The sequence below is a fragment of the Exophiala aquamarina genome (genome assembly GCF_000709125.1).
Source record: "Exophiala aquamarina CBS 119918 chromosome Unknown aczIA-supercont1.4, whole genome shotgun sequence".
Classification (NCBI taxonomy): Eukaryota; Fungi; Ascomycota; class Eurotiomycetes; order Chaetothyriales; family Herpotrichiellaceae; genus Exophiala; species Exophiala aquamarina.
In genome coordinates this window covers 3,121,566-3,137,054 of record NW_013550584.1, presented here as the reverse complement: position 1 = coordinate 3,137,054, position 15,489 = coordinate 3,121,566, and the positions used below count along the sequence as shown (strand labels likewise).

General features: G+C 51.2%; 6 protein-coding genes across 6 annotated transcripts; 3 read left to right on the top strand and 3 right to left on the bottom strand.

The window, feature by feature from the left end:
- Positions 1-1,092: 1,092 nt before the first annotated feature.
- On the bottom strand, positions 1,093-2,851 carry A1O9_06236 (uncharacterized protein; the record flags this gene model as incomplete). The annotated part of the gene is made up of 4 exons (XM_013405446.1): positions 1,093-1,258; positions 1,354-1,955; positions 2,018-2,556; positions 2,632-2,851. 4 exons carry the CDS (start codon positions 2,849-2,851, stop codon positions 1,093-1,095), a joined length of 1,527 nt encoding a protein of 508 aa, XP_013260900.1.
- A 1,060-nt stretch (positions 2,852-3,911) lies between these two features.
- Positions 3,912-4,815, bottom strand: A1O9_06235 (uncharacterized protein; the record flags this gene model as incomplete). The annotated part of the gene is made up of 2 exons (XM_013405445.1): positions 3,912-4,142; positions 4,192-4,815. The coding sequence occupies 2 exons, from the start codon at positions 4,813-4,815 to the stop codon at positions 3,912-3,914; spliced, it is 855 nt and encodes a 284-aa protein (XP_013260899.1).
- A 1,782-nt stretch (positions 4,816-6,597) lies between these two features.
- On the top strand, positions 6,598-7,905 carry A1O9_06234 (malate dehydrogenase, NAD-dependent; the record flags this gene model as incomplete). Its single annotated transcript, XM_013405444.1, has 6 exons — positions 6,598-6,663; positions 6,724-6,841; positions 6,909-7,058; positions 7,112-7,206; positions 7,260-7,800; positions 7,853-7,905. 6 exons carry the CDS (start codon positions 6,598-6,600, stop codon positions 7,903-7,905), a joined length of 1,023 nt encoding a protein of 340 aa, XP_013260898.1.
- Positions 7,906-8,895: 990 nt separating this feature from the next.
- Positions 8,896-10,626, top strand: A1O9_06233 (uncharacterized protein; the record flags this gene model as incomplete). The annotated part of the gene is made up of 1 exon (XM_013405443.1): positions 8,896-10,626. One exon carries the CDS (start codon positions 8,896-8,898, stop codon positions 10,624-10,626), a length of 1,731 nt encoding a protein of 576 aa, XP_013260897.1.
- A 726-nt stretch (positions 10,627-11,352) lies between these two features.
- On the bottom strand, positions 11,353-12,535 carry A1O9_06232 (uncharacterized protein; the record flags this gene model as incomplete). The annotated part of the gene is made up of 2 exons (XM_013405442.1): positions 11,353-11,859; positions 11,978-12,535. The coding sequence occupies 2 exons, from the start codon at positions 12,533-12,535 to the stop codon at positions 11,353-11,355; spliced, it is 1,065 nt and encodes a 354-aa protein (XP_013260896.1).
- A 1,283-nt stretch (positions 12,536-13,818) lies between these two features.
- Positions 13,819-15,308, top strand: A1O9_06231 (uncharacterized protein; the record flags this gene model as incomplete). The annotated part of the gene is made up of 2 exons (XM_013405441.1): positions 13,819-14,380; positions 14,446-15,308. The coding sequence occupies 2 exons, from the start codon at positions 13,819-13,821 to the stop codon at positions 15,306-15,308; spliced, it is 1,425 nt and encodes a 474-aa protein (XP_013260895.1).
- Positions 15,309-15,489: the final 181 nt, after the last annotated feature.

The window sequence follows — 15,489 nt, the reverse complement described above, 5'->3', positions numbered from 1 at the left end:
AATGGTGAAGAGGCGGTGCCATGGGAAGAGCAACAATAAAACTGTCATCACCTCGTTCGACCTGGCTGGGGAGACTAATGTCTAGTTCCCCAGGAGGGTTGTTGCTTTCTAGATCGTCTGCAGTTGATGGTAGATAACACGCTGGTTGGGGGAGAAGGGTTGACTAATTAATTGCTCCATAGCTATTATACAAGTCAAAGCCTACACTAGGTGCATACAGCGTGGCTTACAGGTCCTATCCACTTATCCTTGTCGCTCGTTTCCGCCAGCAGCTCACTCCATAGCCGTGAACGCAATCTCTTGAGTCGGGAAAGGATCGCCAAATGGTTTAATTCCAGATATAAGACAGCGTGAATCAAAAAGAAACAATAACGAAACTTAAGGTGATTCTCTTGGGCCAGTTGGCACAGCTCTGTTGGTCGGCGACATCATGCATTGGTGGATGGTGTCTTCATCGAGGGTCACGACGAGAAATGTGATGAATCCTCCTCTCCTCCTGAGTCCGACATCATTCACAAGAGCCCCGCCGGTGAGATCTTGCACTCAATTGAAAACCACCAGCAATCTCAAAATGAGGTAGATCCGATTATTCTTTCTGGCGGGGAACTCGCTGAAAGCGTAGGCACCATCAAAGCTTTCGGCCTCGGCAAGATACGGTTGAGCATAGGCACTTCTGCACCTATGACGTTTTGTTTCGCCATATAATGGGAGCTTTGGTCGATTCACTCGTACTCCACGGTTCGATCGAGGCTACCTAAGGCTGGACTTCAAAGTACCTGGGTCTTAAAATGGCGACGTGGCCATGCGCAATACCTTGACTGAACATCGGTACAGCATTATCTGCACACAGAGATATAATTGACCTATGGAAATAGGAATCATCCATTACTGCCTAAATAGTCGCTGTAGTTGTCTACGCTGACACCAAGTGCTGGTGAGAGGGATTACCTGCGAGTAACAACGTGCAACCTGTACATATATCTCCCGAATCGTGCGCATGCATACGAAGTCCCCTCTCCGAACACAACATTCCGTACACGGGATCATCTTTCCGTCCGCCCCCGAATCATTCTCTTCCAATGCCGCTGGACGCTAAGTAGCGAGAACTTTGACCCTGACACCCTTACTATCGAGCTTAGGACTCGGGAGGAAAAAATCATGAGCGAGCTCCACATCCGAGATGTCTGTCTCGTACAACTCAAATGTGAAGTTGCGAAACACGGCTGCCATAGTCATGTACAATTCAGCGTGGGCAAGGCTGGAAGTGTGAGTTAGCTGATGTCGACTGTAGGGGATCGTGATTTTCTGGGACAACATGGGAGGAACGAGATAGAGCGGAAGACAGGTACGTACTTGACTCCCAAACAGCTCCTCGACCCCTTCCCGAATCCAACGAAGTATCGCTCGAGACTGCTCCCATCGGGAGTCTTCGGGGGATTGATCCATCTCTCGGGTCTGAATTCTCGAGGGCTGGGAAAGATCTCTGGGTCATCATTGACGTCCACGATCGTCATTGACACCGGGGTCCGAGCTGGAATAACCCACCCTTCGTACGTGATTTCCTTGTTGAACAGGCGCGGGTTGCGCGTTGTGACGGCGTAGGACATTCGCACTGCTTCGCGCACACAGCCCGTCAGATATGGCAGACGCTCGAGGTCGGTCCAGGATAGTGGTACTTTTGGATCCGGAAGGGCGGTTTCGAGTTCCTCGCGGAGGGTTTTGAAGAGCGTCGGGTTCTTGATGATATGAAAGGCTGCGGTGCTCAGTGCCCAGCCGGTAGTGGTGACGCCTGCGGCTACGACGAGCTGCGCTTCGTCCTGCAGTCGTAGGTTTTCTTTCTCTGAGGCTGGCAGGGAGCCTGAGATGAGTTCCTGGAAGACTGTTGGATGAATTGATTTGGCGAGCTTTTCATTCATCTTTCCTTGCTTCATTGCCGTAATCTGCTTGCGAAAATCCTGCGCTAGGTCAACATGAAAACCCCAGACCGTTGGAATCGGGCAGGCAACAACAAACTCACTGCTTGCATCTTGAAGACCAGTGCATACAGGGGCTCGATCTTGACTAATATCGATTCTGGTAGGGCGAACAGAATTTTTGGGACCCAGGGACACTGTAGCGACAGGTGACCGCTAATACTGGCTGCCATGAAAGGTTCATGCATGGTCTTCTCGAAATTGCGCAGTTTCAAATGGTCGTAACTCAAGGAGAAGCAGTATTCCATGACAACATCACCTGTCAGAGCCATGAAGGCATGGCTAATAGCCAACACGCGGCCCTCCCTTTGGAATTCACCGATCCTACCAATGAGGATGTCAATCTTTTCGCGGATGATGGTTTGGAGGTCGAGAATTCGAGTGCGAGAAAACAGTGGATTCAAAGCACCGCGTCGTATACGATGTAGCTCATCCGCGCCGGTGGTGAAGACTGAAGTGTCGCAGCCAAATCGCCCAGCCATCCAGTCATACTTGTCAACGCGCCCTGCTTTGGTGTAGAGTGTATCGTAGAACTGCGAGTCCTGAATGTGCAGTTCATCAGGGACAATTCGGACAATCGGACCTAAGGGTGGTCAGCAAACTGCGAGGCCAAACGTGTCATGAGAGGCTCGTTCAAGCATCGTCAGATTGAACAAACCATATTTCTTATGTAGCTCCTGGACTTTGAAGGTAAACTGGCCTTTCTTCACGACCTCGTAGTAAAACTCATGCCATCGACTGAGAGCTGCATACTTGGGACCAGGGAATCTTGCCAAAGGATGAAAGTACAAGCGATAGCAGACTAGGCCAGCGAGATACACAAAGGATGCGAGCGCACCTGTAGTCAGAGGGTAAGACAGGACATTGACAGCCGCCATCTCAAGCTATTTCAAGCTCATGTGAACGAAAGAAAGGATGGAGAGGCCAAAGCTCGATCAGAGTTCATGTACTCAGCTTTCCTGAGAGGGTTCAACTACCGACGCACTTTCTGCGAGGTCCTCTATTGGTGGCAAACCAGGAAGAGGAGGAGCTTCGACGCTTTAATGGCAGTGATGTTGGATCCAGTCACATTGTACCCGTTTGCACATGTAACAAGGAAGGTAGCGAACTTGCAGCTACGGGTCCCCAGTATCGAACAATAGATCCATGCCTTGCATGAAATAGATGCAGTTGCGTGGACGACGTGATGCAGACTAGACCGTTAGCACTTCAACTGCCTGCAGCAGCACCGGCATGCCGGGCGACTTCCGCGGAACCATAGACCGGGGTCTTTATTGGCATCGTTGGGCAAGCATTGGAACCGAACCACCCTCATATGACAAAGTTTTCACCTGTTACTTCACTTTAGATTTGGAAGTGGACATAGAAGCTTCGCGAGAAGTGTCAGTAAGAGAGACTGGGATCGTGGTGCGACAAACATCTGCGTGTTCAGCCGAGGGTCGAGATTTGCACCAAGTGATGTCGTTACTTCTGCATCAAAACGCATGCTTATCAGGAGCCAAGCACAACAGCTCCTCGATTACGGGATATCTGCCCAGGCAAATACTGGCCCGGCCCGCATGGAAGCCACTCTAACGATCTAGGGCAGAAACAATCACAGGAAGCGCCACTACGCATACCCTTGCTCAACTTCCAAGCCCACAAGCAGCAGGCTAGTCAACAAGCGTACAGATCGGCTTGTCGGCATGCGGAAAGGCTGTGATGCAACAAGAGGGAAGTGTCAACTTTCAAGAGATGATTCCTGGCGTAGCAGTTGCAAGTGCCGTAGCTCGGCGACACGGTCTGGGAGTTTGGAAGATTCTTTTTTTGGAACGAGGGCAGAGGATAGCTTGCGTGTGGTACTTGCATAAGACCATCATGTCAGTCTTGGAACATCGAAAGGGTTCGTCCATCAATAATTGAGCACAGCCAAATCCATCTGCGATCCGGTCATATTCACTATGGCCTCTGTCCATATACAAAATGCCATCGTAGATACAAGTGTAAACTTCGATCGGAAAACTCGTTCTTCACAAGGGCCATTGTGACTTGGGTGTGTTCTATACTATATCCTAAAATCCGGGTATAGTATGCGAGCATAAAGGAAGGAACAGACTGTATCATCTGAACTCTGAACAGCCGCCCCATCTCTTTGAGTTTCGGGTCCTTTGCCCAGGGACCGATGGGAATCTTTGTCACAGTCAGCCAACATTCTGCTTGAACCCCTGCAGAAGCTTACTTTGCGGACCATCTCGCGGACATTGATGAAACCAGCATCGATCATCCACTGTCGATGTTGATGGGCAATGTTGAGGCGCTTGCCAAAGATGATACTTGCTCGATCGACCTCTCGTATCCACTCGGAGCAACCGGGAGCATGATCCATACCCCCATCATCGCTGTTGATCCAGCACTCGTGATCTTGCATCTCCATCCAACCACCCGGGTTCAGATTCTCATAGGCTTGAGCGTAGAATTTCGGCCAATCAGCAATTCCTCCGCACAGAGCTCGACCGTGAATGAAGTCGAACTTCTGCCCATCATCAAATAACCATGCGCTCTCAGCATCGTCGATATAGAACCGTAGGTTTGGCGGCACCCACAAAGGTTGGATTGGGCTCAAATCGGTGCCCACAATGCTCGCGGCGGGGAACTTGTCGGCTATTTCCACCGCCCATATTCCTGTCCCAGTCCCCACGTCGAGTATCCGTTGGACTGACGATGGCACCGGCGCCATGTACAACTCTCCCCCCAAGATCATCTTGAAAAGGTGATGTAAGAGATCGAGTCTTTCTTGCTCTTCTTCATCATTCGGGATGGGATACTGTCCATCTTGGAAAGCGTGGTACGAGCCTGTCCTCATAGCTTGTTAACTATTCATACAATCTTATCTTCCTCACCAGGTTCTCCTGTACGTACGGCCATTCTCATAACGGTGGTTGAAGATAGAAGACCTGAGACTGGTACTTATAACCGTCTGGGAGTCGTCACTGAATGCAGAATCATTGTCGCTAGACTGAGCCTATGAGATTGTTAAAGATCCAATTCTTCCCTGTCGTGTGATTGGGGTCCTTTAGCTTCATACAGCAGGATTGTCCTCCACGGATAAGTTTTGCTCCCCATGAATATCTGGTCCGTTCTCGTCATTGGTGAGAGCCATGCCCGCGACATCAAAGGGCGATATAATGATAGAACAAGGCCAATCCAAGGTCAGCACATTTGAAGAGGATGAAATGAATTTACAATATGTCTGTTAGCCACTGGAATTATACGTCACGCAAGTCTGCACAACAGTTCAGACTTCAATTCGAGCAAGGTTTTGACGTGCGGCGGCTTTGTCCACTGTGCTCTGGGGAGGTCTGCTTCATGAACTCGAGGTCACCGGATCTTGAATACCAATGATGTCGGTGGCGGGAATGCAGACAATTTTCAACAAAGTGGATAATTTTTCCTTAACATTCAATCGAAGGTAGGAAAGTTTAAGCTGCAGCAGGAGGCAGATGTCGATGGGCCACGAAGACTCTACCTGCAGGAGGTGCCATGTAACTATCCATTAGTAGACGCAGTAGCGCGGAGCTGGCGCTTGCTTCAGAGAAGCCAGGGAAACAGAGAGCATAAAACCCAGTCAATTTCAGCTTGCTTGGCTTCAATGGCAGGGGGAGTGGTGTGCGAGGCAAAAGTCCAGGCGATGAAGTCCAACATTGAGGGTATTGGAGGGAACCCTAGGTTCGTGGGGTCCGTGGATCAGGTCCCCTGGGGTTACCAGCTGGGGATTGAGATGTACATATATCCATACGCCTTGATAGCATTTCACCTGTCAAGTGCGTGCACATATAACATGAACCATTGCGTCGCACGATGCATCTGGTCTATATATTTTTCTTTTTTGGTTGAAAGCCAGACATAGGCAAAAGCAGCGTGCCCAAGCTCTGGCGTGCCTCGACGAAAGAGCGGTCCTGTAGCAGATTCTTTCAAAGCTGATTCCACGACATTAATTGGACAACCAGAAGTACAGGAAAGAGAGGTCGAGTAGGCCATGGAGATGGAGATGGGGACGACGGTTGGTCCAAACCCTTCAGTACTCCTTCCAGCTCATGAGTTTTGTTCTAACTTCTCACCGACATTGTCGATTCTGCAGTGAGGGGTTCTTTGAACACAGAAAGTACTCCGTACTCCGTACTTCGATAATTGGGGAAGTTGGACTGGTAGTAGTTTCGACCGCTTGTGTGTCCTCGGATGGAGGGAGAGGCCGAGAGAAGGATGCTTGGAACGAGACTAAGTGAGGCTGAGTGAGGCTAAGTGAGACTAACTTGGACTAACTGGCACGAGGGCGCCACATTGGGCAGAGAGGTCTGTCCGTAGTACTTAGTACTTGGACTACTGACAGTAGTACGAGTAGTGGAGGAAGCCCGTCGGGTAACCTGCCGACCTCAGAGCTAAGGGTCGCCAAGTAAACAAATGGGGAAGGAGCGACAACGGAAGGAGCAGGGTCGATCTGAGAGGAAAGCGCCAAACTGCATCGGAGCTTCAACTTTTGGGCCAGTATCAAACGAAACCCTCCTCCCATCATCAACACCTGCATCTCACCCAGCAGCTCATTGAATACCTTCTCTTGACTATCTCCTTTCATCTCCCTCAATCCACCATGTCTTTTGCACGACAGGCTTATGCTCAGATCCAACGTAGGGCGTTCACCGCCTCTGCGAGACAGGTACTCCACGTTCCGCTAGTCCTTTCTACCGTCACAAGCTAATCACCATCTTTTCCATAGTCCTCAAAGGTCACTGTTCTCGGTGCTGCTGGTGGCATCGGTCAGCCATTGTCTCTGTTGATGAAACTCAACCCTCGCGTCTCCCAATTAGCTCTCTACGACATCCGTCTTGGTCCAGGTCCGTTTGCCCACACTCCTCTTAGGCAAAGAAAAAGAAAGCACGCTCACAAACCATGTTTGAACAGGTGTGGCCGCCGATATCAGCCATATCAACACCAAGAGCACCGTCAAAGGCTATGACCCAACACCGTCGGGCCTCAAGGAGGCCTTGACTGGTGCCGAGGTTGTCCTCATCCCAGCCGGTGTTCCAAGAAAACCCGGCATGACTCGTGATGGTGAATATAAGGCCACTCCAGAACAAACCGATCGGGATTCTGACAGCTCCTAGATCTCTTCAACACCAATGCTAGCATCGTCCGTGACCTGGCAAAGGCTGTTGCTGATGCTGCACCCAACGCCAATGTCCTGGTCATTTCCAACCCCGTGAGTTCGCCACTGCCTGCCCCAAATGCGGAATCGTACTGACCAAAGGACAGGTCAACTCAACCGTTCCCATCGTGGCCGAGATCTTCAAGTCCAAGGGCGTCTACAACCCCAAACGCCTCTTCGGTGTCACCACTCTTGATGTCGTTCGAGCCTCCCGATTCGTCTCCGAAATCAAGGGAACCGACCCTGCCGATGAGAATATCACCGTTGTTGGTGGTCACTCCGGTGTCACCATTGTGCCATTGATCTCACAGTCTGGCCACAGCGATATTGCAGGGGAGAAGCTCGATTCTCTGGTCAACCGCATTCAATTCGGTGGTGACGAAGTTGTCAAGGCTAAGGATGGTGCTGGATCTGCCACACTCTCCATGGCTATGGCTGGTGCCCGCTTCGCAGAGAGCCTGTTGAAGGCTTCTCAAGGTGAGAAGGGTGTGGTTGAGCCTACATTTGTGGACAGCCCTCTCTACAAGGATCAAGGAGTCGATTTCTTCGCATCCAGAGTCGAACTTGGACCAGAAGGCGTGGAGAAGATCCACGACATTGGCAAGATCACCACTTACGAGGAGGGTCTAGTTGAGGCCGCATTATCAGGTCTGTAATCTTGTCCCAGCCCCCGGAGGAGGTCATGCTAACCATTGAACAGACTTGAAGAAGAACATCCAGAAGGGAGTCGACTTTGTCAAGGCTAACCCATAACTGGTAGACGACACCGCCAGCGGCTAAACAGAGTCGTTGTGTACAAAAGTAACCCTTGCCGCCGAGGGAGAGCAGAGTTTGCATTCATCTAGTGTTCTAGTTCGGATACTTTTTTGAGCCTTGCAAACAAAAACAAATCATACACTGTACTCTACCTCTTGTTTTTCCCTTGGTTGATTTATTTTTCAATCTCTTGCCAGGGGTGCTTGATTGACCTCGGCCAGCACAAATCGTCAGAGTGTGGGACAGAGTACGACCGTACTGCGACCCATCTGTGCAACCTGCGAAGAAGCGTGTCGTTAGCTAATTCATAGGATGCTGGTGAATAAGGCTGTGAATTCCGGTGGCTCGCCTGTCATGGTAGACGATCCAATTGTGCTGTTCCAGGTGGTGGCCAACATCAACGTCAACATCAATAGGGACTGCGGATAAAGGGCCGGGCCTATGTCTCAATATTCACCTCACCTTGTCTTGTAAGTTGTAATCCGGCCACCCTTGAATTCGATTGTTTTTGATAATACCCATTGTTTGCGTGTAGTGTCACCCAAGACCAAGGACAAGATCCCAAGGTATGTGGCTTTACTGCCTGTGGACTTGACGTCCTGATCTTTGGGTGATAAAAACCCACCGCGAATGTCCCGCATCTCATCAGGCAACTGCCAGTGCCTGTCCAATGCCCAACATCCAGCAACCAACACGACCAACTTCAGTTCTTGACCCTCTCCCACATTTTCAATTGCAATTTCCTGGCCCTGCAGTCTTCCATTCTTGAAAATCACCCCTGTTTCTCCAAACCTGTTCTGTTGCTTCACTTCCTCCTCACCCTCTCGTGCTGCAGCATCTCACTGCCTAGCCAGAAATAGGCGAATCCTCCCGCAGTCAGCAAAGTGGCTCTGCCAGCCTCATCGGAGTGCGCCACTCTTCTGAATCCTGGAGACTATGGGATCGACCTCAGATCCAAGACTGATTGACTGCGACGGAGATACAGTGATGGAAGACCATGAACCGGAGCGAGGCTTCCTGGGAGGCCCCTCCGGCCCTTGGGTTCCAAATCCCATCTTTCAGCCACTTCGAGATGCAAGACAAGCCGCGCTGAATTCGCCTCGTTCTGAACACTTGCTCGATTTAGACGGCAACTTAAGAACACTTAGCCCGAGACCAGACCTCTCCTCCCAACGGCTTGCACCACCTCATCGCATATATGGGAACATGAGAGTTCTGCCACCACCCGGACCGGACAGGCCCAACACCGGTTACAACATCGAAGTCCTGCATCCCATGAGCTCTAGATCGATCTTTGACCCAATTCCAAGCAATTGGCCCCCGTTTCCCCGACTTGGGGATTTCAATGGAGGACAACAACCCCCGGCACAGCCACAATCACAGTCACAGCTCGGATCCTCCAACACTTCTGATCCAGGAACTCAGGCTCCGTCCCTTGCTTCTCTCTTCACGATGCGAACTCGAGATGGTTTAGAACTCATGGACCAAGAAGACCTGCGTAGAATACCTGTGCGTGGAGGAAATAATACGGGTCCTAGACGACTACCATCCCATGATCGCTTCGATGACTCATTCCAAGAATCCCACACAGCCTATAGCTCAGATCATGATTCATATCATGATTCACTCTCCGATTCCTCAAATACCACCCATCTTCTTCATCGTCAGATAGATACTCATATCAACCACAATGGTACTGGAGTCAGACCACGACAGCGTCGCCTGCACCGCCGTCGACACTCACCTCGGCCAATCATTACTATGCCTTGCTCGGTATGTTTAGAGGACTTCCCAGAAGATGACCTTCTCCATCTCGAATGCGCATGTGAATACTGCAAGGACTGTCTGAACGGGGCTTTTCGCGTTGGCTGTGCCAGTATGACTTCATTCCCGCCTCGATGCTGTGGGAAACCACTCCGATCCATGGTGTGGGCCAGCTACCTTGACCCCGATGTTCTTGGAAGATACAATGAGATTGAAGCTGAATTCACCACTCATCGCCCTCTTTACTGTGCACAGAAAAGATGTTCCGAATTCATCCCAGATCAAAGACATCTTGACGGACAAGAAGCTGGACGTTGCCCCGAATGCCACACGGTGACGTGCAAATTATGCATCAAAGGAAAAGAGGCACATAAACAGTGGGATCTCTGTCGTCGAATATGCCCCGCCGAAGATAAAGATGAAACTGCACTGTATGATCTCAGTATGCGACAGAAATGGCGACAGTGTCCAACTTGCTTCACCATGGTGGAAAAGACAGACGGATGCAACCACATGGATTGTGTTTGTGGACTCGACTTCTGTTACACCTGTGGCAAGCGCTACGATGGAGAGGGTGCATGTGACTGCGATGGGGAGTGGGATGGAGAAGGGCCACCAGATGATGAGAATAACGACGAGGAAGAAGATTGGCCCGATTTCCGTGCAGCCGTCGATATGCTAGGAAGACCTACATGCCTCCATTGGTCTACAGATGCGGTTGGACTCGACAGCCCAGAAGCATGCCATGGCTGTCTTTCTTTAACGCAGGACCTTCAGAGCTGTACCGATTGTCATGTGGAGCTTTGTGAGATGTGCTTGTCCAATGTTCAAGGACTTGCCCGAATCAATGGGGAAGTGGACCAAGACCATCCCAATGAGGCTGACCAGCCTCGTGTCAACAACGCTCCTCGTCGCCTAGGCTTTCCTCGCTTCTTCCAACGACAACGCGCATGAACGGGATGAACCAAGTCCATCATTTGAACGCGGGTCAAGCCTTCCAACAGGAACATGGCAAATAGTTTCTGGCCAAGCAATACGCAGACGTGAGCCACGAGGTCAATACGAGAACAACAGGACTATCGATCTCCAAGTCATTAACAGTTCCTCTTTTCTTTTGTGGGACACTACGCTTTATCTTCACAGCAGAGGAGTTGGGGCAAAGTTACGGGTTTCCTATGGACTAAAGCTATGTCATCACACTGGGGGACCGGAACATAACGAGAATATGAACCAGATTCCTCAGCAAGAATGGTTGCATGATGGACACAGCAGTCAATAGTGGGTTAGGCAGTGAACTTGGCGGGCAGTACTTTCTACTCAGTTAACGAAGACTGCGAGCGAAATGTTTTAGTTTAGTCAACGAGGTATTCCACGTGAGAGACTTGTTCCTCTTGGGGGGCTGAAGTCAAGAATCATGGATACCGACGATGGGCGCTCTTAGGTAGACCATAGGGGCAGTGCTGAATGTTTAATCGAGGTCGTGCATCTCGCTCCAGTCATCAGATACGGGATCTTTTGAACGTTTGGTGCCCTCCACTTTCTTGGCTAGCCCCTGAGTCTGGGGAGGCCAACACCAAGCCTGTGCTTGCAAGTGGAAATGCACCATCATCGAAGAGCTCCGAGCTTGCCTCTTTCTTTCATTCCACCCTACCTTTTCTGTTCTTTCCTCTCGGTCATTCCTCACTCCGGATCCGCAATCTTCAAAATGCTCTTCCCCAAGTTCTCGCCCTTGAGCATGCCCAAAAAGCCGTCCACGGCGTTGTCAATCCCGTCGGTGATATGGTCGACGCTCTTAAAACTCCCGTCCGCGATCCACTTGCTCACGTTCTCATCCCGCTCCTTCGCCCACCGCGCAATGTTGGGGTCAAAGACCAAGAAGCCCTGCCAGCGGAGCCGGCGGCGCACGACCTGCGCGTAGTTCTTGATCCCGTAGTTGTCGGCGGTGGATTTGTTGTTGTACGTCGAGATGGCCCCGCAGGCGACGATGCGGCCGAAGTCGTTCATGTGCGTGATCGCCACGTCGAGGAGTTCCCCGCCGACGTTGTCGTAGTAGATGTCGATGCCGTTCGGCGCTAGGCGCGTCAGGGCCGCGTGCTGGTCTTCCGTCTTGTAGTTGAAGCCCGATGTGAAGCCGAGGTCTTTCGTGATGAAGTTGAGTTTCGCGTCGTCGCCGACGGAGCCGATTACCTGTTGATTGAGGTGGCGTTAGTTTTGGTCGTGGGCTTGGACCTGGGTATCAGGGGAGACACTAGGGGGGGGGGATGACACAGGGAGCGAAGCATTTCGCAGTACAGCAATTACTCACGTTCAGGCCTTCTCGCAGGGCGATCTGGCCGACTGCCTGGCCGACGGCGCCGGCAGCAGCGCTGATGAGGATGGTTTCGCCTCTCTTGGGCGTGCCGATCTCATGCAGCGAGCCGTAGGCCGTCATGCCCGTCATGCCCAGCAAGCTCAGATAGGCCGTCAGAGGCACGCCGGGCTTCTCTTCAATGACCTTGGTTCTGCCGGAGGTGATGGCGGACTCGTCGACCGCGGAATAGGATTCGGTATAGTGGCTGGTGACCATCACCACGCTGCCTTCCTTGATCGCGGCGTTGTCGCTCTTCAGGACCCGGCCGATGACGCTAACGGAGATCACGGGCTTGCCTGTGCTCATGGCCGGAGAGTACGACCTGACGGACGGGTCCCGCATGCGTCCCCTCTGGCTGGGGTCGTACGCGGCGTAGAAGTTCTTCGTGGTAAACCCGCCCTTGGGAGGGGCGGCGTTTTCGTCAAAGCCGATGTCCTCCACCGTCAGGTCCTGGCCCGCCACAGGCCACCCGTTGGGGATGGCCTTATAGATGAAGGCTTTGTTTTGAACCATGGCTGGGATGGTTTTTGTTTGATTTGGTGAAGAGGGCGAGGATGAGAAAGACGGGATATGGGATACGGGTAAGAGTGTAGAAGCGGGGAGGAGATTGTTGGATGCTTGTTATGTTAGTCGAGGTCGTATGCTTCCATCCATACGTCTTATAACTAGCTTGACTGTATGCTTTATGCAGGGAATGCCACGACAAGGGGAGCATATGTTTATTAAGCAGCAAAGTGGTTAACTAGCCGTGTCTGTTGGTCCGATGGACGGTCAAGCCGGCACTCACCTTTTGACGTAGAGTTATTGGATCAGATTGATGTCAGAAAGAAGTTTCTTGATCATTGAATGTTTGCCAATGATGGAATTGCCGAGGTATTTCTCAGCGGCTACTCCGTACGGAGTGCACCAGACGATAATAGCATCGGGCGGCCTGGCTGCCTTTGGGGTACTCGCCCACCTTTGTCCTCTGTACGAAGTGCAGAACGTTGATAGCATGTGTTTAGTCATGGTGCTGCATACTAATCGAACCAGCTGATTAGGTAATTGTCCCAGCTCCCTACTGGTATCGCGTACTGGGTGCAGTATTGTGAATAATAACATGTCTCCGTGACTTGCTACTTCGTAGAACACGCATTCGCCTCCGGCCGTAAGGCCATATTTGAAGAGTGCACCCTCCCCTGCCCGTAAAACCCTCTTTCAGTGGGCCCCGGGCGAGCCTGTTGGTACCTAATTGGAGCATCTCCACGCCCGAGACGCCCCCTCACACCCCTCTAGCATGCCTATATAATCAGCCTCGCCGCTCCCATTCTGAATTCTGCAAATCCCCCGGTCGCCCTGGCTGCGATCACGTGTCGGTCACCAACAATGGTATGCAGCAAGCTAACTTCCCTTGCCTCGCTTCTCTGGTATGAATATCGACGGCACACAAGGTAACGACTGCGGATAGAGACAGTGAAGGGCCAGCGATGAGAGCATATCTAGGAAGAGAGCGTGCCGTCCTTCGTGGTGGTTGGTGGCCGAGGCAGCTATCCATGGCTGGTCGGAAGGAGGTCACCGCTGTTTCAGCAAGGCGCGTCTTCTCGCTTCTGGGCGCAACTGGTCACATTCACTCATCCTGTGATGCCAACAGCACAGCTTCATGCTTGGGTTGGGCAGACCATTCAATATAATCAAGTTCACAGTATTGAGCTTCACAACTTTGATTTCTCGGCGCGATTGTGCCCTTTCCCTTTGATTTTCTATGAAGCAGCTGTTCGCTTGGTCAAACGTTGTCCGATTCAGCCTTTGAATTCGCAATGGCTACGCTTCCTAACCTACAGGGCGTTGAAGCGCTCTTGCACTCGTTTCGTGAGGCTGATATTCAACGTGATCAATTATTGCAGACCCTCGCACAAGCTGTCTTCGAGACGCAAAATGAATTGAAGACCGTTCAGGGTGATCTTGACGATGAACGCAACACTCGCCGCGAGTGGAAACGAAAAGCCGAAGAGGCCGCCGCGGCAATTGAACGGAAATATTCTGCTTTCCTTGTTGATGGAGATGGTTACATCTTCCACAAGGCGTTATACCAAGCTGTTGCGACATCTGGTGGCTCTAGAGCGGCCAATGATCTCTACAATGAGGTTGTCGAATACCTCAGACAGCAAGGCCTTCTGAGAAACAACAGTTCAAACTACGATGTCGTTGTGAATGTTTACGCCAACAAATTGGGCCTGGCTAGAGCCCTGGTTGCTGCCGGCTACCTTGATCATCCTTCCCAACTAGACCAATTCTTCTGTTCATTCTCCCAGGGACAGCCTCTCTTCCAGTTTATCGACTGCGGACCGGGCAAGGAGCGTGCAGATACAAAACTAAGAGGTAGTTTGCATCCCTACCCAAACCTGTCACTCACCAGGCATTTGCTGACATGTCTTTGGAATTAGATACCTTCCGGTTCTATGCTGATAATGTTCAGTGCCAGCGAGTTTTCCTGGCTGTCACACACGATAACGGATATATTGCTGAGCTAGACAAATTTCGCTATGCTACATTTCAATCAAAGATAGTGCTAGTCCATCAATCTTCGGCGGCCAAATCAACACAATCTTTTGCCAGCTTGCCGTTCAAGACGACGACCTTCGAAACCGTTTTCGAGCCATACCCCCTAAGCATCACACCAAGAATTCATAGCCAGGCATTGTCCCCAAGCTTCGATGAAGCCATTGCTGAATCCTCGATAGCCAGCTATGAAGAAGCAGAACTCACTCCGCCAGTGAGCCGGACTAGCTCATCGATCTCTGTGCCACCTAGACTAGCACCTGTCTCAACGCCAGCTGGGATCCCAACGATAGCCAAATCCCCCACCCCACCCTCAGAAACACCTACTGCTGCACTTGATACGAAGACTGGCATTCCAATCAATCGAAGTGGACAGAGAATCGATCTTAAGCTCCGGACCCCTACCGCGGCTGAGTTGGCCCAGTTTGAGACTCGGATCAAAGTGCGTAAGCTTTGCAATGAACACCATCTCCGAGACAGTTGTGAAGCATATAACTGTAGGTTTGATCACGAGTGGATTGATGCGAACACGAAGAATGCACTTCGATACAAGGCCAGAAGCATCCCTTGCAGTTATGGGTCAAAATGTCGAATTCGGAATTGTTTCTATGGCCACATCTGTCCATGGGAGAGTAATGGCGGAGAATGTGGTAATCGCAAGTGCCAGTTCATCGTGAAGGGGCTGCATGATATCAAAGATCTACAAGTGGCTAGATTTGTTGCAGCAGCGCCGCCAAATGCGTACTGATCGACACGTCCCGAGATGGAGGAGTCCGAGCCCTTCTTCAGGAGGTGGGAGGCTGTCGACGCCATGGACGAAAGATTAATTAACTGGGGTGGAGAGAACCAGAACTCAGCCGAGGAGTAGTAATCAGGAAGCCTGAGGATGGCAATTCGTATTCCTGCAGATAGGGAGCAAGACTGTCAAA